Source organism: Oryctolagus cuniculus, chromosome 11, assembly GCF_964237555.1.
Source record: "Oryctolagus cuniculus chromosome 11, mOryCun1.1, whole genome shotgun sequence".
NCBI lineage: Eukaryota > Metazoa > Chordata > Mammalia > Lagomorpha > Leporidae > Oryctolagus > Oryctolagus cuniculus.
In genome coordinates this window covers 537,654-561,741 of record NC_091442.1, presented here as the reverse complement: position 1 = coordinate 561,741, position 24,088 = coordinate 537,654, and the positions used below count along the sequence as shown (strand labels likewise).

The 24,088-nt window shown below is 68.1% G+C and overlaps 1 protein-coding gene across 2 annotated transcripts; it reads left to right on the top strand.

Annotated features, from left to right (window-relative positions):
• The first annotated feature begins 8 nt into the window (after positions 1–8).
• COL20A1 (collagen type XX alpha 1 chain) lies at positions 9–21,980 on the top strand. Of its 2 annotated transcripts, XM_070051346.1 has the most exons (35): positions 9–2,167; positions 3,218–3,292; positions 4,940–5,050; positions 6,657–6,800; positions 6,945–7,097; positions 8,000–8,158; positions 8,313–8,432; positions 8,748–8,912; positions 9,174–9,338; positions 9,508–9,665; positions 9,925–10,054; positions 10,321–10,469; positions 10,535–10,658; positions 10,766–10,911; positions 11,317–11,446; positions 11,520–11,662; positions 11,782–11,914; positions 12,177–12,325; positions 12,412–12,541; positions 12,880–12,915; positions 13,292–13,430; positions 14,652–14,794; positions 15,079–15,188; positions 15,471–15,629; positions 15,709–15,786; positions 16,219–16,305; positions 17,353–17,448; positions 17,537–17,590; positions 17,677–17,730; positions 17,984–18,037; positions 18,499–18,570; positions 18,979–19,014; positions 19,104–19,170; positions 19,259–19,444; positions 21,819–21,980. In XM_070051346.1, exons 1-35 carry the CDS (start codon positions 2,152–2,154, stop codon positions 21,905–21,907), a joined length of 3,960 nt encoding a protein of 1,319 aa, XP_069907447.1. In that variant the 5' UTR covers positions 9–2,151; the 3' UTR covers positions 21,908–21,980. The 2 variants fall into 2 exon arrangements, with proteins under 2 accessions (XP_069907447.1, XP_069907448.1); XM_070051347.1 differs by lacking the exons at positions 9–2,167; positions 3,218–3,292; positions 4,940–5,050; ... (4 more) ...; positions 8,748–8,912; positions 9,174–9,338 and having other exon boundaries at positions 9,585–10,054; positions 12,877–12,915; positions 15,079–15,629.
• The last annotated feature ends 2,108 nt before the right edge of the window (positions 21,981–24,088 follow it).

Genomic DNA, 24,088 nt, shown 5'->3' with positions numbered 1-24,088 from the left:
CACCCCACAAGCCCTCCCTGGCGGCTGCAGCCGGCTCTGTGCGCGGCCCCAGCACACCTGTCTGCACCTGCACTCAGCTGTCTCAGAAGCAAACCCAGGGCCAGGTGTGGGCGGGGCAACTGGCCTCTCCCTGTCCTGGGGTGGGAGGGGCCTGGAGGTGGAGACCGTCCCCGGGTCACCGCCCGCTCTCCCTGGAGTGCCACCCCCAGGGCAGGGGTCGTTGGCCAGGACTCCCTGCCAGCCTGGGCGTGTGGAGTCGAGACCCGCGAGTGCCCCTGCCGCACCTGAGCATGCGGCTCCCCCCCGTGGCCTTGTCCACACACGCTGGCCGCCCCAGGACCTGCCTGCTTGGCACAGGAGTGGCCGGTGGCAGCTGCTGTGGCGTCACTCGGTTGCCTGGCACCCACTTTGACCAGCAGTGGCTGTGCCGCCCACCCTGTGTGCTGAAGAGGTTTGGCCCACCTTGGGGCGGGGGCTGTAGCCCCCTGCAGAGGAGGGGGCCTGGGGCCCTGGCAGGGGTCCAGGCGGGAGTGGCCTCTGGGAGGGCGGGGGCTGGCTGAGCCCCGTGAGGACGGCTGTCCAGGGGGTGTGCTGGGCCTCCCGCTGCTGCCCCTCGCCAGCCCCTGGCTCCGCACGGCTGCCAGCGCCGGCCGTGTTCCAGGGAGCAGAGCCTCCTGGCCCACGCAGGTGTGGGTGCCGCACATGCTGAGCCTTTGTTCCCACAGCGAGGCCGCTGCGCTCCCAGCCTCACCTGCAGGGCTCAGACACGGCCCCTGCCGCAGAGGGCAGGCGGGGCTGCCAGGCTGTGTCCTGTGGGGGCCTGGCAGGACCTGGGCTGTGCCGGGACAGCACTGCGCGGCACACAGGAACACACAGACACCTGCCGAGCCCAGGGGCCCGTCACCAGCACAGGTGTACGTGGCGGGCGCAGCGCTGAGCCGGGCGGGGCAGGCCTGTGCGTCTGCGGAAGCCGAGTCGTGAGCCAGTGTCCTCGCCGCTCCGGCCGTCCCCATGTGGCAGGGCCGCTGCCTCCCTGGCCTTTCTGGGGGGCCCAGGTTCCCCCCGCAGTGCGTGTCAGCCCCTGGGCCGGGTCTGGCAGGCAGCGGCGGTGGAGGAACGTGGCCTCGGCTCACCCCAGCCTGTGTCTGGGATCCGCTGTCTCCCACCGGTGGCCACCCGAGGGTCCTGTCCTGGTCAGCACTTCAGGGTGGATGAGCTGCAGGACACGATAAGGCAAAGGTGGCAGTCACAGGCCAGGCTGAAGCCATGGAGCCCTGCCTGTCGGGAGCGTGTGTGGACAGTGGCCTGGGAGCTGCCTCCCTGTGTGGCTGCCCCGCCTTGCGCCCATTCCCAGCCATCCGGTGTGGCCTGGCGGGAAAGCAGCGGGTCTCTGTGGGTCCCTGCCTTGCCCTTTCTGACCCCACCCGTGGAGGGGGAGAGCTCTGGGTTTGGGGGCTGCAAGACTTCCCCCACCCCCGGCCCCAGGGTCTCCCTGTCTAGGCCCTGCCATCACCGGTGGTCTGAGAGCACCGTGGGGGTGTTTGGGTGTCCCCATGGTGGACCGGACGCACTGACACAAGCTTGTGCCGGGGGCCTGTGACTGACCTAGTGGGAGTCTTGGGGGACCACAGCTTCACTACCCCAGGGCTGGCCCTGCTGTGTCCTGGTACACAGTGCAGGCTCGAGGTGCAGGGGTGACCCCGGCAAGGAGCCCATGCCGTCGGAAGGAGCTGGGGGAGGGTGGGGCACACGGTGGCTCTCGGGGAAAACAGCCCTTGCAAGGTGTCCTGGGCGGGGCTGTCGAGGGCTTGTGGAAAACCCTGGAGGACAGGGAGGCTGGAGTGGCCCCTGCTGCCATTGGCCAGGGGGCCCGGAGGAGCCCCCACCTGCTGTCTTCAGGTGGCGCCAGGTGTCTGCCTGCTCTTGGCCCAGGGCCACTGCTCTGCAGAGCAGGCGTCCGGCCTGCTGTCACGCTGGGACCACTGTGTCCCTCCTTGTCCGAGATACCGCCCTGGGCAGCGGTCAGGGAGGGTGGAGCCAGGGCTAGGGAGGAGGTGGGGGCTGGGCTGAGCTGTGACGTCTGAGGGGCCTCCCTTGAGCCCCTGCCTCGCTGCGGCCACAGCAGGACCAAGCTGACCAGGGACACTGTCCATGGACGACGGAGGAGGTCGGTGCCACCTGCAGGCCTGGGGCCTGGTGGGGTGGGGGTGGGATGCCAGGTCCATGGTCCGAGGCTGACCTTGACCTTTGGGGAGGGTTGGGAGAACTCCCCAAGGGGCTGCCCCAGGCTCTGGCTGAGCCCTGGGGTTTTAAACTCAGAGCGCCCGGCTTGTCTTCATGGCTATGTCCACTGTGCCTGAAAGTTTTCTGGGTGGGAGAGGCCACGTACCCAGCGAATGCTCAGGGGCGTGCACCTGGGGTCTCTGGTCATCTAGAGATGTGCCCACAGGTAAGGGTCTCCCAACCAGGACGCCAGGGCCTGGGTCTGTCCTGCCTGTCGCTAGTCACTGGGCCCCTCTGGGACCTTGATTTGAATTCCCTGGAAGGAAGCTCACATCGGGGGTGGGCGGCTGCTCCTACCCCTCAGGGAGGGGTTCCTGCCCTGGTGTGGACACTGAGGGCCTGAGGGGTCCCTGGGGAGGGGGCACACACAGCACGGGCTGCAAGGATCCTTCAGACAGGGCCTGGGAGGACCAGGAGAGCCCACAGGTGGGTACAAGCCCGCCCCCTGGGGTCTCCCTGCAGCGCAGGTGCAGGTGGGAGTCGGGTCACCTGGCCTCCCACGGCCCCAGCCCAGTGGAGAGGCACTCAGTACCTGAGACGCGGCCTCTGGGCCTCCCTGCCCACCCCTGTCGCTGGGCCGCTCTCCGGCACCTGAACCAGGTCCCTTCGACTGCTGGGCTGAGGCTCGGGCTGGCAGGGACTCCACTCCCAGCCCTCCACAGCCCGGGTCACCCACAAACCAGAGCCCATGGACGGGCCCTCTGGCCGCCGCCCGTGCCGGGCATGGGGTGGTCGCACAGGAGGCGCTGTCCTCGCGCAGCCGCTCTAGCTGTGTGGCTGTGAGCAGCCCTCCTGCTGAGTTCAGCTCCAGCCTCAGGTCCTCGGCCCTGGCCAGCTGGGGGCACGGGTGAGGAGCTGTGGCTTGTGGTCAGGGAGGGGTCTGGCGGGTGGACAGGCGGCGGCCACAGGGCCACAGCGACTCCTCTCCTCGCAGGCCTTGTCAGGAGCCCCTGCCTCTGTCTCGGCTTCTGCCTCTGGCTGGCCACCACCCTGGGACGTGGGGGACAAGGTGAGTGGAGGGGGCTGCTTCCTGGGGACAGGGCCCCACTTGACCAGGCCACGTCTGCCCTGGGCCCCCAAGCTGATTCCGAGCAGTGCCGACAAAGGCTCTGGGCAGGACGCCAGGCGAGGTCTGCCGCGGCCCAGCCCCCTCCCCACTGGGCTTTGGGCTTAACCCGGGCTGCGTTGGGGGAGGTTCTGTTGTAAACATGGCGTGTGTGCAGTTCCGTGTGTCCCGGTGCCCTGCCGAGAGCCACCCCCAGCACTGGTCTGCAGAGGAGAGCCGCCCCTCCCCTGCACGTCCCACGCACGCCTCGTCCTCGGTCAGGGCCTCTGGACATCCCCTCCACGTGGCCACTTCCTGTTGGGCTTTTCAGTGGCTTCCCTTTTAGGGTGACGCGCGCCCACTGTGTGTGCGAGCCCCCAGAGGCAGGGGTGGGGTGGGGTCCCCACTGAGAAGCAGTGGCTCAGGTGGGTTCCGGTCAGTGGCTCTGGGTCCCGGGACCCCTCACAGCCAGGCTCCCGCCGAGGCTGCTGTGCTCCGGCCTCCAGGCTGGCTTGCACCTGTGCCCCTTGGGCCTCCGCTGCGGTCTCTGTGGTGGGAGTCAGGCCCAGATGGGGCAGGGTCCCAGGAATGGGGGAGTTGCCCAGGCGTGGCGCTGTGCCTGTCAGGCGGGCAGTCCCTGGGCCTTCTCAGTGGGACAGGCCCTACGGAGAAAGGAACCTCCATGGTCAGTTTTGGCCCAGTCCAAAGGGTTCAGGCAGAGCAGGGGTGCCGCTCCCTGGGGTGGGGTCCACACCAGATGGCCCTTCCCCGTGGCCTGCAGGGTGTGGCCATGAAGGGAGGGGGCAGCCCCCCGTGGGGTCTTCCCGTGGGCTGGCCCCAGAAGGGAGCTCGGGCGGGCCCAGTGGAGGAGCGGGCTGGGGGCTGCTCCTCAGGCCCCCCGACACAGGCTGGCCTTTCAGCCCAGCTGCGCCCACTCTGAATGGGCCGTTGTGTACCCGTGCCCCGTGGTCCTCAGCGGGGCGGCCAGAAGAAGCCCCAGCTCTGTCCCCATTTTCTGAAAATAGCTGCTCCCCACCCCGTGCCCCCGGAAGCTTCCCCGAGGCCGGCCCAGACCCCTGCCCCCTGCTCTCGCCAGATGGCCGAGGCCTCCCCCTCCGGCCTCGGCACAAGGGCAGAGCTGTGCACATGCTGGTGCGGCACTCACGCATGCGTGTGCACGGACGCGGACCCTGCGTCGTGCACAGGGACACAGGCAGCCACCAGCTTGGGAGTCTCTGCCCCCAGGGCCGCGTGCCCCAGCCGTGGCCTGGGCAGCTCGTGTGTGGCGTGAGCGGTGCAGGGTCTGGGTCTGCAGCTGCGTGGACGCTGGTCCAGCCAGGGCCCAGTGGCTGCTGCCTCTCAGGCCTCTGGTCTCACAGGGCTGTCACTCTCCCTCCCGGGCGCTGGCCTGGGCCTCCTGGGGCTAGAGGGGCCCTCCCTGGGGGCAGCCAGACCCCCCAGAGACCACCAGGGGTCTGGCCCCGTGCACCCCCAAGAGGCCAGGTTCTCAGCTCCTAGGGCAGGTGCCCCTGAAGCCCCCGCAGCTGGCTGGGTGGAGGCAGAGGCGAGCCCACCGGGGCCAGCCCTGACTACCACATCCTCATTGTGTAGCGAGTGGCCACCTGAGGCTGGCTGTGTTGCCCGAGGACCGGCTGCAAATGAAGTGGACAGAGGTAGAGGGCAGCGGCCTGGGCTACCTGGTGCAGGTGAAGCCCTTGGCAGGTACGAGGCCTGTGTCCACCTTCTCGCCTGTCACTGCTCCTGCGAGGGGGGCAGGTTTCTCCCGCCCGTGCCTGGCATGCGGGGGGGGGGGAGGCTTGGGAACAGCCCGACTCTGTGGGTGGAGCTCTGGCCCCTGCTAGCCCTGTCTGGGGGGCGGGGCCGCGGTTTGCTGCAGAGGGTCCTGTGGGGCTGCTGCTTCCGGTCTCGGCGAGGGCCGGGGCTTAACCCGCACAGGAGACAGCAGTGCGAGCGTCTGAGTGGGCGCAGAGCGGTGCAGGCGTGGACACCCCGGACGGGGCCGTCCAGCTCTCCAGCCCCCACATGTCCACTCCCCTGCTCCCCGGCCCCTGCCACGCATGTCCACCCCGGTCCCTGCCATCCCAGTGTCCACCCCGACCCTGCCACCCCAGTGTCCACCCCGACCCTGCCACCCCAGTGTCCACCCCAGCCCCTGCCACCCCAGTGTCCACCCTGACCCTGCCACCCCAGTGTCCACCCCGACCCTGCCACCCCAGTGTCCACCCCGGCCCCTGCCACCCCAGTTTCCACCCCAACCCCTGCCATCCCAGTGTCCACCCCGGTCCTTGCCATCCCAGTGTCCACCCCGGCCCCTGCCACCCCAGTGTCCACCCCGGCCCCTGTCACGCCAGTGTCCACCCTGACCCTGCCACCCCAGTGTCCATTCCGGCCCCTGCCACCCAATGTCCACCCCGACCCCTGCCACCCCAGTGTCCACTCCGGCCCCTGCCACCCAATGTCCACCCCGACCCCTGCCACCCCAGTGTCCACCCTGACCCTGCCATCGTTCCTCAGCTGTCTCATTCCATCGGCACAGCCAGGCCTGGCCGGCCGGTGCTGAGGCCTGGGTGCCTTGTGTCCTGTGGGGGGCGCTGCGCGCTGCACCGACCCCTCTGCCCAGCTGTGTTCACTTCTGCTCTGGGGACCCCTGGCCTGCGGGAGGGGCTGGTGCCCGTCCCTGACTCTGCGGCCAGGGTCTCCCAGGGACAATGCCGCCCGTGTTCTCCGCTGGCTAAGGACTTGCCCAGTGTCCAGGCCAGACCCTGAGTGCACACAGCGACTCTGATGCTGTCCCAGGCATCACCAGGCCCTTGGACTGTCCCACGCGTGTCACCCTGTCCACGCTGCACTGCAGGCTGGTGGCCTTGCACACCCACCACAATGGCAGTGTTGACCCGGGGGGGCAGGGGTGGAGCCTCATGCCCTCGTGGCCTCTCCAAGGGTGGCACTGTCCAGGCTCGGGAGCCTGGCGGAGCCAGGCAGTGTCCTGCTCTGAGTAGCTGTGTGCTGGTCCCCTGTGCCTCAGCCTTCCCGTGTGTGAAATGGGTTTCCCGCTGACGTACTTTGGGGGTGCCAGGCACACAGCGGGTGTTCAGGGAAGGTCAGCGATCAGTGACCGCCGTGCTCCCCTGCCTCCGACAGGCAGCGCAGAGCTGGACCTGGGCCCCTGCTCTCTCAGCCGTGGTGGGCACGGACGCCTGGTCTGGAGGGGCCATTCCTCCCACTCTGGAGGTCTGGCTGCCTGGAGGGCGCCCCTCCCCCCACCCACACACGTGCACACCTCACGCCCGCCCTCTCCCACCCCCAGGGGACGCGGAGCAGGAGGTGAAGCTGACCACCAAGACCCCCAGGGCCACTGTGGGGGGCCTGAGCCCCTCCAAGGCCTATGCCGCACAGGTGTTCCGGCTCACGGGCTCGGGGCCCGTCCTGCTGGCTCGGCGGGAGTTTGTCAGTGAGTCCTCGTCCCCCCTGGACTCCCACCCTGGATCCTGAGGCCGCCGCGGCCACACCTCCTCCCCCAGCATCCCCGGGGCCTGTGGGGGGTGGTGGGCAGGCTGCCCTCAGGGCCCCTGACTGTCCTCCCCTCCGGCTGCAGTCCAGGCCCTGAGGAGCAGCTCGGTGAGCAGGGGCGTGGCCCAGGAGCCCAGCCCCACTGGCGGGGGCAGCCCAGACCCTGAGCAGCCGCGGGAGCTGGGAGGCCCCCCAAGCAAGGGTCCGCCTACGCTAGGGGGGCCCAAGTGGAGCGAGCGTGAGTTCTGTGGGCCAGGAAGTCCCACCTCCCACCTGGCCCCACACTCCCCCGCTTTGGCCTGGGCTCGTCTGTCAGGTTCCTGGGCCTCCCCACACCCAGGCCTGACCCCCAGCCTGGGCCTGGGAGCTGGGCGGTGATGGACAGGACCCCCCAGAGGTGCCCACGTGGAGCTGGCCCAGGGGGGCCCCGGGGGGGAAGGCCCTGCCCAGCCAGCCCAGACCCTGGTGAGAGGGCGGGGCACAGACGGATGGGGGGCGTCAGTCTGCCATGGCCCCCATAGGCAGGGCCGTGTCCCCCAGAACTCGCACGTCCATGGCTCGTGGCCCTCAGGTGGGGCCTGCCCCCCTCACCGTACTGGGCCCCTCCTAGTCCCCGCGACACAGGGCAGAGCCTTGAGGGCAGGCTGGACTGTGGACCTGGGGAAGGGGCCACTGTGACCACGCCTGGGGTCTCCCTGGGGTCTGCCCTGGATCTGTCTGGGCAACACTGGGGAGCCTGGACCGAGGTGGGCGCTTGGTCTCCAGACAGCTCCACAGGGTGCCTGCCATTGTCTGCAGTGCTGACCCCTCCCCACCCCGAGTCAGCCCCCGGGGTGCGGGTGGGAGGGCAGGGGCGGCCATGTGCAGTGGGTTATCGTCAGCCATCGGCGTCCACCCTCTGCTGCCGGGGGATGGTCCAGTTGGCCGAGACCACCGCCCAGGGGCCACGTGGGGCTTTCCAAACCTGGGGAGCCCTGAGGTCCTCGGGACCCTGGTACCTGGGGCCCAGGCTCACCTCACTCTTGAGGACCACTGGCCCCTCCCCCAGGAAGCCCCAGGGCGCTGGAGCTGGGCCCAGAGGGTCTGGGGTCTTGCTGTGGTAGTGAGCCTGGCCCAGCACCTCCCCCTCCCCCAACGCAGCTGACTCCCAGTTCCGCTGCACGCCCCCTACGCCCGCCGACATCGTCCTCCTGGTGGACGGCTCCTGGAGCGTCGGCCACGTCCACTTCCAGCAGGTCAAGGCCTTCCTGGCCAGTGTCATCGCGCCCTTTGACATTGGGCCGGACAAGGTGCAAGTAGGTGGGTGCTCCCGGCCAGGCCCGCCCCTCCCGCGGCCCCCTGGGCGGAGACCACGGCCTCGGCCGTGCTGTGCTGCCCTGGCTGGCCTCCCTCTGCTGGCTGGGAGCAGTGCCCCACCGTGTGGCAGCCCTGGAAGCTGCCCCCTCTGCCCCAGGCCTGACCCAGTACAGCGGAGACCCCCGCACCGAGTGGGCCCTGAACTCCTTCGGCAGCAACGAGCAGGTGCAGGACGCCATGCGCCGCCTGCGCTACAAGGGCGGGAACACGTTCACAGGTGCGGCCGCTCCGCGCCCTGCCCAGGAAACACCCCAGGCCACACCCCCTGCCTCTGCCGGGTGCTCTCCCCAGCTGGGGCTCCTGCGGTCCAGTTTCTGGTCGGCTCTGCACCCTTGGGTGCTGGCGGGTGGCAGGCGCGGGGGCTGCTGCCTTGGCAGCCAAGGGCAAGGGGCCTTCTGCCCCCCTGGTGCCCGCAGCATGAAGAGGCAGGACGGCCCAGGGCAGGGTGCCCCAGGACCCGTGCTCGCTGTGGGGACAGTGCCTGGAGGCAGGGTGCCCGGGCCTCCCGTGACCTCGCTCCTGATGGCCCCAGGCCTCGCCCTGGCCCACCTGCTGGACCAGAACCTGAGGCCAGAGGCTGGGCTGCGTCCCGAGGCGGCCACAGTGGTGCTCCTGGTGACGGACGGCAAGTCCCAGGATGACGTGCGTGCGGCTGCCCGCGTCCTCAGGGAGATGGACGTCGATGTCTTTGCCGTGGGTGAGTCCCAGGCGGCCCCGCCCTTGGTCGGGCTTCTCACTCCTCCCCTGCCGTGGCCCCGCCGTGTCCTCTGGGCCTTGGCTTCTGTATCCCCGGGCTGGGGAGGGCCAGGCAGCACAGGGTCCCCCTCAGCCCGGAGCAGCCCCAGGGCTGGCCCCTGTGCCGGCCACCCACCCGCTCTGTGCCATGGGTCAGTTGTGGAGGCAGAGCCCCCACTTCCCCCTGGACGCCCCAGCCTCAGCCCGGGGGCCCTGCACGCAGGTGTGAAGAACGCAGATGAGGCCGAGCTGAAGCTCCTGGCGTCCCCACCGCTGGACCTCACGGTGCACAGCGTCCTGGACTTCCCGCAGCTGCGCACTCTGGCCGGCCTGCTCAGCCGCCTCATCTGCCAGAAAGTCCAGGCCAGGGGCCTGCCCAGGGGCACAGGTGAAGGGCGGGGCCGTCAGCACCCCCGGGGCCCCCTGCCACCCCCAGGACTGTCCAGGGCAGCCGGGAGGGCCGATTTTCCTGTCCCTCTTCACGTGGCCACCAGGGGGCGCAAGCAGAGCTCGTAGTGGACTTCGGCTGAGACCCCTGACTGCGGCCTCCACACCAGTCCCACAGACGGCCCCGGACCCGCTCCTCGGGCCCAGTGGCCTGGTCGTGGCCCAGGTGACCTCCTCCAGCATTCTCTTGTCCTGGACTCCAGCCGCACAGCCGCCCCTCAAGTACCTGATCGTGTGGCGGCCTTCCAGGGGCGGGGCCCCCCAGGAGGTGAGAGGGGCCGGGGGCTGCCAAGGCTGGGCAGGGGTCACCAATGACCGCGTCCATGCTGAGAACCGAGGCAGATGCCCCAGAACACGGTTGTGGAAGCAGCGGGGGCCAGCGCAGGGGTGAGCACAGCACAGGATGGGATGCGTCGGGTGCTGGGGACAGGACAAGGAGGGCAGTGTCCCGTGCCCTACCCGTGCACTGGCGAGGTGTCCCGCCGGCCCCAGCGGTCACTTCCTGCCTGTCTGTCCCTCTGTCCCAGGTGGTGGTGGAGGGGCCCGCGTCCTCGGCCGAGCTGCACAACCTTGCCCCCAGCACTGAATACCTGGTCTCCTTGCGTCCTGTCCACGAGGGCGGGGTCAGCCAGGGCCTGCAGGGCCTGGTGACCACAGGTAGGTGGGACCACCCCTCCCCAGCTCTCTGTCCACACGGATGTGGCCGTTAAGCCGCTGGAAGCCGCGTCCCTCCCCTGCTCAGGGCGAAAGGCCCCAGACAGGACCTTGGGGTGGCCCGGGACGCTCAGGCCATGGGGAAGCTGGGACAGCGACTTGGGCGTCCGTGCCCCGCCCCCGTGCGTCCAGCCAGGCGCCGCTGGCCCGGACTCGGTGGGGCCCTTCCGTCATCAGAACAGGGCCCTTACGGTGGTCGCCCCCCCCAGCACCGCTGCCCCCGCCCCGGGCGCTGACTCCGGCTGCAGTGACACCCAGGAGCATCCACCTCACCTGGCAGCCCTCGGCCGGGGCCACCCGCTACCTGGTGCGGTGCTCACCCACCGCCCCCAGGGGCGAGCAGGAGACTGCGAGAGAGGTATGGGGCGCCGGGGCGGGGCAGACAGACGGGCGGGGCAGTGGCCTCAGCGCTGTGCCCTCCAGGTGCGGGTGACGCAGCCCCAGGTGCTGCTGGACGGCCTGGAGCCAGGCAGGGACTACGAGGTGACCGTTCAGAGCCTGCGTGGGGTGGAGGCCAGTGAGGCCCAGGCAGTCCACGCCAGGACCCGTGAGTGTGCCGCCCCAGGCCGCCTGCACCCTCCCCCATTCTGGTTCCTGAGCTGTCCACGGGGCTGGGACCCCAGACCCCTCCTGAGGCCGTGCTGTGCTCCGCAGCTGCCCTGGAGGCCCTGAGGGACTTGGGCTTCACAGACGTGAACCACGACTCAGCACGTGTGTCCTGGGCACGCGTGTCCTGGGAGGCCCCGCCAAGGCTTATCAGGATCAGCTACGTCTCCAGCGAGGGCGGCCATTCAGGCCAGGTGAGAGCAGACCACGGGGGCCTGAGTGTCCTGGGCGGTCACAGAGGGACTTGGCATCCACCCATGGCCCAGTGCCTTCAGCCCCACCCCTGAGCCCCTCCTGCAGCCACCCTAACCCCTCCATCCTGCACGGGGGTCTCCCTAGGCTCGGCCTCCAGGGCCCAAGTGCAGTGGGTGTCTGAGGCAGGGTGCAGGCGGGAGCAGAGAAATCGGGGTCACCGTCAGTGGGGCCACAGTGAGGGACGCCTGGCACCCGGTGTGGGGAGGCAGCCCAGGCCCGGGCCCTGGGCGCAGTGGGCTGATCCTGTGCCAGTTCCTGCCCACTGCGCACGTGGGCTCCCAGGCCTGTCCTGGCTGTAGGGCCTGGCTCTCCATCCCTCTGGGCTGCCCGTGTCCCCTCTGCAGGTGGAGGTCCCCGGGAACGCCACCTCGGCCACTCTGGAGGGCCTCCGCTCCTCCACCAGGTACACCGTCCACGTCAGCTGCCTCTACCCTGGGGGCAGCTCTGCCACACTGACCGGCCACGTGACCACGAGTGAGCGATGGGCTGGTGCTGGGCGGGGCCGGCAGTAGGAAGCAGGTGCCCAGACAGCCCCTCCCTGTTGCAGAGAAGGCCCCTGGCCCCAGCCGGCTGTCGGTGACAGAGCTGCCGGGGGGTGCGGTCCAGCTGTCGTGGGCAGCTGCAGCCTCGTCCGGCGTCCGTGTCTATCAGATCAAGTGGACGCCCCTGGGAGAGGGCAAGGCCCACGAGGTGTGGAGTGGGAGCGGGCCGGGGTGGGCCCCGTGTGGACCCAGCCGGGTCGTGCATGTCGGGGACACCTGTGTGCAAGGCCCGGCTGAGCTAGGTGGACCCTGAGCCCTCTCCCCCAGCTCTCCGTCCCAGGGAACCTGGCCACCGCCGTCCTGCAGGGCCTGGGGACGCAGACAGAGCACCAGATCAGCATGCGGGCCTACCACAGGGACGGCGCACGCAGTGACCCCGTGTCCCTCCACTACACCCCCTGTAGGTGACCCCTCCCCTACCCCAGGGGACCCCACTCACCCACTCCACAGGCCTGGGACCCCTCAGGTGCGCCTGGGGTGGGCCAGGGCCCAAACCCCTGTCCTGGGAGACACGCCACTGCGTGAGGGCCTCCCGGGCAGCGGGGCTCGGGGAGCCCATGGTGCCAGCAGGTTCCAGGCCCCCCGCTCTGGGTCGGGGCTGCTGGACTGGTCCTCTAGCCCTCCCTGGAGGCCCCGAGCCCCACCCAGGTGTGCTCCCCCAGCCGCAGTGAGCAGGAGCCCCCCATCCAGCCTGGCCCTGGCCTCCGAGACCCCCAGCAGCCTGCAGGCCAGCTGGACACCACCCCATGGCCACGTCCTCCACTACCGGCTCTCCTATGCGCCGGCCTCCGGCTCAGGGCCAGAGCGGTCGGTGAGTCTCCGGAGGTGTGGGACCGCCCATCACCCATCTTCCGAGGTGGGATCGAGGCCCGGTGCTCAGGTGACCCCGCCCCCCAGATCTCTGTGCCAGGGACCAGGAGCAACGCAACCCTGCAGGACCTGCTGGCTGCCACCAAGTACCGGGTCCTGGTCTCAGCCGTCTACGCGTCAGGGGACAGTGTGGCTGTGGCAGCCACGGGCCGCACTGGTGAGTGGGCGCTGGGACCCCAGCCCTGGCCTCCCACACGGCCCAGCCCCCCAGAGCCGGCAGCCATCAGACGACCCTCCCAGGGTGCAGTACCCAGGGGCCCCTGGCCTCGGCCTCAGCCCTGCTGGACTGTGTGTTCCCTGGCACAGGCCGGGCACCGTCCCGTCCCTGCGTCCCCACTCCAGGCCTTGCGGGCAGCAGATAGGGACAAGGCAGAGGCCACCGTGGGCTGTGGGAGGGGTGGCCGTTGCCCATGAAGCCCCCTACGGTGGCTCAGTGGGGCATGGGATGGGGGGCCCAAGCCCCTGCCACTCACCCTGCTCTCTGCCCCCCAGCAGCCTGCCCCCCACTCCACACAGATGGCCTCCTGCCAGGTAGGTCCCGCCCTGCCCTTCAGGGCTGGGAGCCTCCGCCCCCAGGGAGAGGCTGAGTGGACACCACCTGGCTTCAGGGACGTGGGCGGGGGGCTTCCCTGAGCAGAGGCGATGCCCCAGGTACAGGGAGGAGTGGCCAGAGCCCATGGTGAGGGCCCCGTGAGTGCTGGGGCCGCAGCTGCTCTGAGCCCGCACAGGGACCAGGGGCTGCTGACCGGAAAGGGGCCTTGAAGGGGTGGGGCCTTCCTTCCGTGCTGACCCAGGCAGAAGCCCGTCCCTCCCCAGCCCCAGGGCGCCCCTCCCCTACACCCCCTGCTCCCTGCCTCCCCCCGCCCCCACCCTCAGGTGGTCCCTGGATTCCCTCCGAGTCCCACAGGGTTCGACCTGATGGTGGCCTTTGGCCTGGTGGGGAAGGAGTACGCGTCCCTCCGGGGCGTGGCCATGGAGCCCTCGGCGCTGGGCGGGACTCCAACCTTCACGCTCTTCAAGGATGCTCAGCTGACCCGCAGGGCCAGGTTCGAGGGCAGAGGGTGCTGGGACCCGCAGTGGGCAGGGCACGGGCATGAGGAGGAGACACCCCCACCCTGGCAGGCAGGGCAGGCGGCGGCTCCCGGGGCCCAGCGGCCCTGGAGACCCTGGCGTGCGTTGCACTGTGGCCGGAGGAGGGGTGGACAGCGTGTCCTGCTGTGGGCCACTCTCTGCTCCTGCCCCGGACGGAGCAACCTGCCAGCTCCACGTCCCTGAGGGCCCCTTGGACGCAGGGCTGTGGTAAACCAGAAACTCGGACCACCCACATCACAGCCGCTCCTAGGGCGCGTTGGCCAGAAAGGGGAGCCACGCTGGCTCGCAGGAATTCCACAGTGAAGACATAAACGTTTATACGAGGACATTAAACGGCCGGGGAGCAGGCGTCAGAGGTGACCCTGCAGGCCAGGTGGGGCTTGGTCACAGGGCCCCGCCCCAGGCTCAGGGGCCAGAATCTCTCCCAGTGCATTTTCTCCCCACTGGACTGGCAGCAGCATAGGTGTGGCAGGTGTGGCGGGTGTGGCAGGTGTAGTGGGTGTAGCAGGTATAGTGGGTGTGGCAGGTGTGGCGGGTGTAGTGGGTGTGGTGGGTGTGGCGGGCGTGGCGGCCGTGGCAGGTGTAGTGGGTGTGGCGGGTGTGGCAGGTGTAGTGGGTGTGACGAGTGTGGTGGGTGTGGCGGGTGTGGCAGGTGTAGTGGGTGTGGTGGGTGTGGTGGGTGTGGCAGGCGTGGCTGGATCCACCTGCTCTTGGGCACCGACCCATCGACCCATCGCTGGGCACATCGAGGCTGATCCAGGTTTCCATCACCTGCCCCCTTCCTTCTCCTTGGCCTTTGGTCTGGTAGGAGCGGGGTGGGGGTGGGGTGGGAGTTCCACTGCGGGCAGGGGGCTGCAGGCTCTCCTCCCCCGGCCCCACCCCTCCCCCCAGGCCTCGGGGGGAGGCGGAGGCTGTGTGCTGGGCCAGGTGCCTCCGGCTCTTCCTGCTGAGTTCCCGACGTCCCAGGTACCTGACCTGCCCCGTGAGACTCATGGGGACTCCCGGTGTGTCCTGGGAGACCCCTGCCCTGTGACCCCACCAGTCTGGGCTCCGAGCTCTGTTTGCAGCTGGACAGGGAATGCAGGGGTCCCCCATGGCCGGCAGAGCAGCCTCGGGCGGCAGGGCTGGGGGCCTGGGCTGCCCTGCTGTCCACTCAGGCCTGGCCGTGCCCGCAGCGACGTCCAGCTGGCCGCCCTGCCTCCGGAGCACACGGTCGTCTTCCTGGCGCGCCTGCTCCCCGAGACGCCCCGTGAGGCCTTTGCGCTGTGGCAGATGACGGCCGAGGACCTGCAGCCAGTCCTGGGGGTGCTGCTGGACGGTGACCTTGGGCCCCCAGTCCCCTCCGGGTGGGCGGGGGGAGACTTGTGGGGCTGGGGGCAGGGCCATGCTCCAAGGAGCTCAGGGCAGCCCCAGGGGAGTCAGCGCCGCCCCAGCGGGGGCCACCATCCATGCCCGGGGCACCTCCAGCCGGGCATCCTCGGGGAAGCCGCTCGCTCTGCTGTCCACGCCTGGGGCACCCCCAGGCTTCCTCCGAGGGCTCGGGTGCGGCGTGGGCTGGCTGCTGCCCGCACGGGCACTCACTGCCGCCCCTCCCCCGCCCAGCCGGCAGGAAGTCGCTGACCTACTTCAGCCACGACACCCGGGCCACCCTGCAGGAGGTGACCTTCGACCTGCAGGATGTCAGGAAGATCTTCTTCGGGAGCTTCCACAAGGTGCTGCCAAGGCCGCAGCGCCCGCCCGCCCGCCCGGCCCCGGCCCCGGGAACTGGCCTGTCCGGGGCCCCTGCCCCGCTCTCCCCGCTCTCCCCGCCGGCCTCTGCCCCCTGGCCTCTGCCCTCTGTCCTGTGGTCCTTGCCGTGCTCTGGGTCACAGCGTCCCCGCCCTTCTCTTTGGGAGGCCCTGCAGCGGGGTCCCGGGCAGGGCCTGGGGAGGGGTTTCCCAGAGTGCGGGGGGAGTGGGGCCCGGCCTCGGGAGCCCGCTGTGCTGTCTCGTCAGGTGCACGTGGCTGTGGGCCGCTCGAGGGTCAGGCTGTACGTGGACTGTCGCAAGGTGGCCGAGAGGCCCATCGGGGAGGCAGGAAGCCCGCCGGCCAACGGCTTCATCACCCTGGGCAGGCTGGCCAAGGCCCGGGGCCCCCGGAGCAGCTCGGCCGCGGTGAGCCTGGGCCTCCGCTTGCCAGGCTCTGCTGGCCTGACGGGTGGGGCTGCGTCCAGCTGACTCCGCCGCTTCCCAGTTCCAGCTCCAGAGCCTGCAGGTCGTGTGCAGCGACACCTGGGCCGACGAGGACCGGTGCTGTGAGCTCCCCGCGGCGGTAGGTGGCAGTGTGGCCCTGGCCACGGGGCCTGGTGTTTGCAAAGGGAACGGCCACGCCAGGGTCCCAGGGAGATCAGGGCGGGCCTCCTGGGGAAGGTGGCTTTGGCTGGGGGTGGGAGTCCTGGGGACAGGCCAGGCCCAGCAGTTGCTGGGTCTCTGGGGACCCAGCCACACGGTGCAGAGGCCAGCAGGGCCAGGCCGCAGCAGGACTTGGCTTTGGGCCATTGTGTACAGAGGCCCTTGCAGCCGCCCGGCGCACCTGGTGCTGAGCCTGGCCTGGCTGTGGGCTGCGAGGGCAGTGGGGGAGGGGAAGGCCCTCCACACCCCCTCCCCGAGGGAGGGTCTGGCCCCAGCTCTGCCTGGCTGAGCTCCAGGGTTGGGCAGAGCAGGGACAGCGGCCAATGAGTGAGCAGGACCTCTTTCCTTCCAGAGGGATGGACAGACGTGCCCGGCTCTCCCCTCCACCTGCACCTGTTCCTCCGAGACCCCGGGGCCCCCAGGGCCCCAAGGACCTCCCGTGAGTCCGGGAACCTCTCCTGACCTAAAGCTGCCATTGGTGGAAGTGGGGTAGGCCTGCCCACCACGGCCCAGCTGCCTAGGGCAGGCAGGACACACTCCCTGAGTCTCCACCCAGCCCTTCTCTTCCCGTGGCCAGGCCTCCCTCCCCCACCCTGGCTTCATGCCCAGGGCGCTGACCACCACCCCCGCTCTGGGATCCTGCGTGTCCCCGTGTCCCTGTTGGGAGGCCCAGGCGCAGCTGGTCTCCAGGACTGAGCTGGTGGCCTGCCCATCCTGGGTGCCCCTTCCGCCCAGGCCTCCAGGGAGGGGCCTCTCCGAGCTGGGGACCTTGTTGCAGGCATCAGCAAAGCCCCTCACTGAGCAGGGGGTCCCCGGGCTTCGCCTAGAGGGGGCTGGGGTCTGAACTGTGAGATCTGTGAGCCGGGCAGTGAGAGGGAAGGGTGGGCCAGGGTGTCGTGGCCCTGGGGGTTGGGCCCAGGGCTGGGTGGTGCTGGGGGCTCAGCCCTGCCTCTTAGGACCCAGGGTGACCCTCGGGGAGCCGGGGGCTGGGCCCAATCGCACCTGCTGAGAAAGGACCCCACAGTCAGGCAGGGGTCCTGAGAGGCCAGGCAAATGGAAGGGGTGGCCTGGACCCCTCTCACCCTGGCTGGGCGTGTGGCCCTGAGTCATGTCCACCCAGGCCTGGGTGGGCTCCTGCCTCCGGAGAGTTCTGCACACAGCCCTGCACTTGCCTTGAGGGGAGGGCGTCCTGTCCTGGCGGCCAGCCTCTGCAGGGGAGGCGCCCCCCATCCCGCTGAGTCCCTACGGAGTCCCCCTCATGTGCCCACCCCACCCCCTGCATTTGCGCTCTCTTGGAGCCCCCGGGGGTTTCTTGCTGTCCCCAGAGGGGCTGGGTAGAGCCGCCCTTGCCTGGAGCCTCTGCCGCCATCGTCAGCTGGGTCTCAGCGGAACCCTCCCAGAGCAGAGCCGGGCACTGCGCTCCCTGGTGAACAGGAGGGCCGCGGGGGCTGGGCCAGCTCAGGCCCTCCCCCACCTATGTCTCCAGGGAGAGCCGGGGCCACCTGGACAGACTGGACCTCAGGGCCCTGGAGGTCAGCAGGGGTCGCCGGGGACGCAGGGCCGCACTGTCCAGGGGCCTGTGGTACGTGACCCCTCCCTCCCTTGTCCCCGCCCCTTCCCCGCCATTCCCTCCTCCCTGATGCCCCGTCCATCTCTGCCCCCACCCCCAGGGTCCAGCAGGGGTCAAAGGAGAGAAGGGGGACCCTGGACTGCCCGGCTTACAGGTGCGGGGCCGGTGAGGGCCTTGGGCAGGACTGTCCTCTGAGAGTGACCCCGGCCCCTCCTGGCAGCCCCCTCTGTCCTGTTCCAGGGCCACCCTGGACCACAGGGCCCCCCCGGGAGAGTTGGCCTCCAGGGACCGAAGGTACTGGCTCTGCCCCCACGGGTCCTGGAGGTGGAGGCTGGGGTTGGGTTTGGGGAGGGGCTTCCTCCTCTACCCCACCCCAAGGCCTGGCAGGCAGGAAGGGACTGAGGCCAGCGCCAGGGAGAGGTGGCCCTGTCGGTCACTGTCACCATGGGGGGGCGTGGTGTGGCATGTGGGATCACGGGGTCGGCTAGACTGGCGGCCACCCTGGAGGCTGTGGGGGACCCACCCCAGCTCACGCCTTCTCCCACAGGGAATGAGAGGCCTGGAAGGCACAGCTGGCCTGCCTGGCCCCCCCGGCCCCCGGGTAGGTGCTGGCTCCACCGGCTCCCTGGGGCTCCCTGGGGCTGCACAGGGGCCAGCCTGGGAGGGAGAGTGGACGCTGTGCCCACCGCTGTGTCCTGCTCGTGTCCTGGGGGTCGATGCCTTCTCTGCCTCCCCTGGGCTCCTGGCCGGGCGGGGCCAGGCTGGCTGTGGGGTTGCAGCCCCCACCCTGGTCGGTCCCTGGCGCAAAGGCTGGGGAGTGGGAGTCGGGGCGCAGCTGAGAGCCAGCCAGAGCCTCCGGGATGTTGTCCCAAGCCAGCAGGCTGCCCCTGGGGAGCCCCACTCGTCACACTTGGGTCACTGGAGCTCCCTGCAGCTGGAGGCGGGGCCTGGGCCAGGCTGGGGGTTGGGAGCGGGAGGGCCCTGCCACAGGGAGGGGGTCTGGAGGGAGGGGGAGCTGAGGGGCCCCAGGACTGGAGCCAAGCCCCTTCTGCACCTTTGCAGGGGTTCCAGGGCTCGGTGGGGGCCAGGGGCGCCAGTGGGGAGCGAGGGCCCCCAGGGGCTGTGGGGCCCACGGTAAGTCCCCTCCCTGGCTGCCGTAGACAGAGGCCTGTCCTGGGCCCCAACCAGGGCTCCATGTCGGGCTTGTGAGACTCCACAGAGCCAGGGCTGGTTCTGCCCCACCCCATCCCGGCAGCCCCAGGGCGGGGCTCCTGCAGCTCTGCTGGCCCCAGGGAGCTGGAGGGGCCAGCACCGGCCTGGCTCCAGGCCCGCGGTGGGGGTCGCTGATCTGGGCAGCACGCCCAGAATACCCCGCAGGACTCTCTGCTGCGGTGTCCGGCCTGGGGCAGGCGGGGGCACAGGTGTCCAGGTCGCGGTCACTCCGGTGGGCACCGGCCTAGCATGGGCAGGACCCTCAGCTGCCTGTGGCTGCCGGCACTGCCTGGGGTCTCTGACTCGGCCCCCCGTTGCCTCCTGCACCAGGGGCTGCCGGGTCCCAAAGGAGAGCGAGGAGAGAAGGTGGGTAAGGCTGGGGCTGGGGGTCGGCGGCTTCCGGGGGTCCCTGCAGGGGGCCCTCGCTCAGCCACAGGCAGCACCGTCTCCTGCAGGGGGAGCCCCAGTCCCTCACAGCCATCTTCCAGCTGGTGAGCCAGGCCTGCGAGTCGGCCATCCAGGGTGAGTGAGGCCCAGGAGCCGGTGCCGGCACCACCCCCTGGTCCCCATGTCCCTGCATGCCCCCTGCTGACTCTGTCCCCGCCCCCAGCACACGTGTTGAAGCTGAGCTCCTTCCTGCCGGAGACTGCCAGGCCCCCGATGCCCATCTTGGAGGAGACAGCAAGGCCGGAGGGGCCTGGGCGCCTGGGGCCCCCTGCTGTGCACAGCGAGGCCCTGCTTCCTGCAGCCCGTGCCCGTGGCCGCCGCCACTCTGTGGACAGAGGTGCCAGAGCAGGTGCTGCCCAGTCCTGGGCTGGGCGGGGCCTGATCCCTGCTGAGACACTGCCCAGCCTCGCACTCGGTCACAACGGGAGAGTCAAAGCTGCCTGGGCCTCTGGGGTCCTGTAGGGGCCCCTTCCCCAACCCCCAGGAAGCAGGAGCTGCCCCTCCCGACCACGAGAGCCCGGCTGCCCTGCTGCCCTCCCCGCCTCTTCCTCACACGCTCCCTCCCTCCCCTCGTGCAGAGGCCACAGGAAGCTTGGCCCGGTGACCATCAGCTCGTCCCCAGGCACCAGACGGTCGATGAGTGGATGGCTGGATGGACGGACGGACAGACGGATGGATGAGTGGATGGGTGGATGGGCAATGAATGGCATGTGGATGGCGGATGGATGATGGAAGAATAGACGGGTGGATGGATAGATGTCCCGGCTGGACAGATGGATGATGGATGAATGATGGACAGATGGATGGTGGAAGGGTGGATGATGATGGATGGATGGACAGATACATGGGTGGAAGGATGATGGGTGATGGATGGATGATGGATGACGGACAGATGGACGGATGATGGAGGGGTTGACAGGTGGACAGATGGAGGGGCCGGCCAAGGGAGCAGGAGCTAGAGACAGGCCCAGATGGAGAGCGCAGAGACCGATGGGGGGCATGGCCAGGCCTCACCAGAGTTGCACCCCTGGGCGAGGGCAATGTCTGTGTCTCGTGTGTTTGTGTCTTTTGTGTGCCTGATATGTTTGTATGTGGTTTGTTGTGGTATCTCATTTCTGTTGTGTGTAGTGTGTTGTGTATGGTGTGCTGTGTGTTATGTGCTGTGTGTAGTATATTCTATGTGTGCTGTATGCCATGTGTTCTGTGTAGTGTGTATGATGTGTTGTATGTAGTGATATGTTGTGTGCAGTGTGTTTGATGTAGCATGTTCTATGTAATGTGTATGTTGTAATGTATGTTTTATGTCATGTGCTATGTGTTGTATGTAGTGTTGCTGTGTTGTGTATGTTGTATTGTGTGCTGTGTATGTTGTGTGTTGTATGTATGTTGTGTCATGTGCCATGTGCTGTGTATTGTATGTAGTGAGTGTTGTGTCATGTGCCATGTGTTGTGTATTGTATGTAGTGAGTGTTGTGTCATGTGCCATGTGCTGTGTATTGTATGTAGTGAGTGTTGTGTCATGTGCCATGTGTTGTGTATTGTATGTAGTGAGTGTTGTGTCATGTGCCATGTGCTGTGTATTGTATGTAGTGAGTGTTGTGTCATGTGCCATGTGTTGTGTATTGTATGTAGTGAGTGTTGTGTCATGTGCCATGTGCTGTGTATTGTATGTAGTGAGTGTTGTGTCATGTGCCATGTGCTGTGTATTGTATGTAGTGAGTGTTGTGTCATGTACCATGTGTTGTGTATTGTGTGTAGTGAGTGTTGTGTCATGTGCCATGTGTGTATTGTATGTAGTGAGTGTTGTGTCATGTGCTATGTGTTGTATGTAGTGTTGCTGTGTGTTGTGTATGTTGTATTGTGTGCTGTGTATGTTGTGTGTTGTATGTATGTTGTGTCATGTGCTGTGTGCTGTGTATTGTGTGTAGTGAGTGTTGTCATGTGCCATGTGGTGTGTGTATTGTGTGTAGTGAGTGTTGTGTCATGTGCCATGTGGTGTGTGTAGTGTGTAATATGTATGTCGTGTATATTGCATCATTGCTGTGTGTTGTATGTATCATGTGTTGCATGCAGCATGTATGTTGTGTCATGTGCTGTGTCTCCTGTTTGTCAGGGGCCTGCCGAATCCTTCCCTTCCCTGACCGGCCTCAAGGAGCTGGGGACGGGAGGGGAGCCTGACTCAGTCCAGCCGAGTGGCCTGCGGCTGTGGGAGCCCCGTCCAGCCGCGGGGCTGCCAGGGGCCAGGGCCATTCTGTCCACGATGGAGGGGTGGCAGCAGGGGTGGGGCTCACGTTTACCCAGGGACACCTGGCCCAGGTGCAGGGGCCCAGGGGAGGGGCAATGGGGGCTTCAGTATGGAGAACCCGGGAAGCCTGGGGTGTGTAGGTGAGGGAGGCGGGGTCTGGGGTGACGCCCCAGGCAGACTCACCAGAGGGGCTGGGCCCAGGCGCAGGTGGGCTCAGGTCGCCATCTTCCAGTGGGTGCTGGAGCCAGAGCACGGCCAGGGCAGGAGGCCTGGGTGGGTGGGGCCATGGGCAGGATCCATGGAGGGGTCCATGGGTAGGGCCTGGGTGGGCGGGACAGAGGGCATGGCCTGGACGGTCAGGGCCTAGATGGGTGGGGCTGTGGGCAGGGGCCGTGGGCGGGGCCTGGTGGGCAGGGCCTGGGTGGGTGGGGCACTCCCCCGGGCCCCTGCCACACCTAATGCCCCTCTGTCCTGCCAGGACCCTCCATGTGCTGCCCGAGTGACCCTGCGCCATCTGCCCTGGGCTGGGCTGGACACCGGCAGGAAGAGCCCTCGGGAAGAAGCTGAGGGGGGGCGGGGGAGAGCGGGGACCTTCCCTCTGTAGAGCTTCCAAGCCCAATTAAACCACTGACAGCTGCCACTCGGTGTCCCTCGCCCTGGACGCTTACGCCCCAGGAGGCCTCCGCAACACCCGGTCTCGGGGGCGGGCAGTGGGTGGCCGGCGAGGGAGGAGCTGCTCCCGCCAGATTCCCTGACCCTTTCTCAGGCCCTCAAGCCGTGCTCTGTCCAGCACAGCAGGTGGTCTCCCATGGCGGGCAGTGAAGGGCCCAGGAGGTCATCCTGGCTGTATGCTGAGTCCAGACCCTGAGGCACCCCCGCCCCCGCAGGCCGCCCCCGCCCAGGGCCTTGGCACACCCGTGCCTCCTGCCAGCAGCCCGCCCCACACCCCATCCCCGGGTGCCAGGCTCCCAGGAAGTGCCCCCGAGGAGCGGCCCCATCACCCCAAGAGGCAGCCTCTGTGCCGGCCCCCAGGCGAGACCCCACACCCCCCTCGGGTCCTGGAGCCAGGCTGTCGTTCAGCAGAGGCTCCCGGCCCCGCCCTCTGCCCCTCGCTGCAGCTCCCTCCACGGCCTGGAGCAGGCTGGGACCCCAGACCCCGCTGACCCCAAGCAGCTGCGCGTGGGCCGCTCCGTCTGCAGGCGCCTTTGAGCCAGTCCAGGAGCTCTGGGGCGAGATCCCACATAGGCTCAGAGCAGCCGTGGGGACAGGGACGAGGGGTCCTCCATGGGGCAGACAGCATCTGCACACAGAGGGGTGCAGAAGTCCCAGTGACACACGCAGTGACACACGCAGTGACATGCGCAGTGCACAGTGACACACACAGTGACACATGCAGTGACAGTGACACACAGTGACACGCAGTGACAGCAACATGCAGTGACATGCACAGTGACACAGTGACAGTGACACACAGTGACACAATGACACAGTGACACATGCAGTAACAGTGACACACAGTGACACAGCGACATGCAGTGACATGCAGTGACACACACAGTGACAGTGACACAGTGACACGCAGTGACACACAGTGACAGCAACACGCAGTGACATGCACAGTGACAGTGACACACACAGTGACACACGCAGTGACACAGCGACATATGCAGTGACACGCACAGTGACACACAGTGACATGCAGTGACACACAGTGACAGCAACATGCAGTGACATGCACAGTGACACACGCAGTAACAGTGACACACAGTGACACAGTGACACAGTGACACATGCAGTAACAGTGACACACAGTGACACAGCGACATGCAGTGACATGCACAGTGACACACAGTGACACACAGTGACACACGCAGTGACATGCAGTGACATACACAGTGACATAGTGACACACGTTTTATTCACGCGAGGCTTTCTGCTCCGTGTCACGGGATGGACCTCAGAGCTGTAAGACACCAGGGCTCTGCACGGGGCTGGGGGCACTCGGCTCTCATTCCCCCTCACAGCCACACAGGAGTGAGCAAAGACCCCGCCTTACCGCACCACCAAAGGTTCCAAAAGGAACCAGAACACAGCCCCGGGGCAGGACCCTCGGCGGTGACCCCAGGACAGACCGGTGACCCCTACAGGTGCAGGGGTTTTGCAGGGAGAGGACAGCACAGAGCCAGAATCAGGGTCTTGCACCCACGGCTGGGGGTAGCTCTCACCCCAGCAGCAGAGACGCGTGGTCACGGTGTGGGGAGGGCACGTCCAGGAGACCCCTCTCGACCCCCAGACACCTGCCGGGCCAAGGCCCCTGAACAGGTGCAGGCGAGCAGCTGTCACCTCCGGGACCACAGCAAAGAACCTGACCTGGGGAAAGAGGATCACACAGGACCCGCAGTGGACGTGGCCAGGGCAGAGGGGACCTCGCGGTGAGGGACGTGGCCAGGACAGAGGGGACATCACAGTGAGGGACGTGGCCGGGACAGAGGGGACCTCGCGGTGAGGGACGTGGCCGGGACAGAGGGGACATCACAGAGAGGGACGTGGCCAGGACAGAAGGGACATCACGGTGGCGGACGTGGCCGGGGCAGAGGGGCCATCACAGTGAGGGACGTGGCCGGGACAGAGGGGACCTCGCGGTGAGGGACGTGGCCGGGACAGAGGGGACATCACAGAGAGGGACGTGGCCGGGACAGAAGGGACATCACGGTGACAGACGTGGCCGGGGCAGAGGGGCCATCACAG

Coding starts and splice junctions, on each gene's coding strand:
- COL20A1 (XM_070051346.1), top strand. Junction 10,912..11,316: donor AGGGCGGCCATTCAGGCCAG/GTGAGAGCAGAC, acceptor TCCCCTCTGCAG/GTGGAGGTCCCCGGGAACGC. Junction 16,306..17,352: donor CAGGGCCCCAAGGACCTCCC/GTGAGTCCGGGA, acceptor CTATGTCTCCAG/GGAGAGCCGGGGCCACCTGG.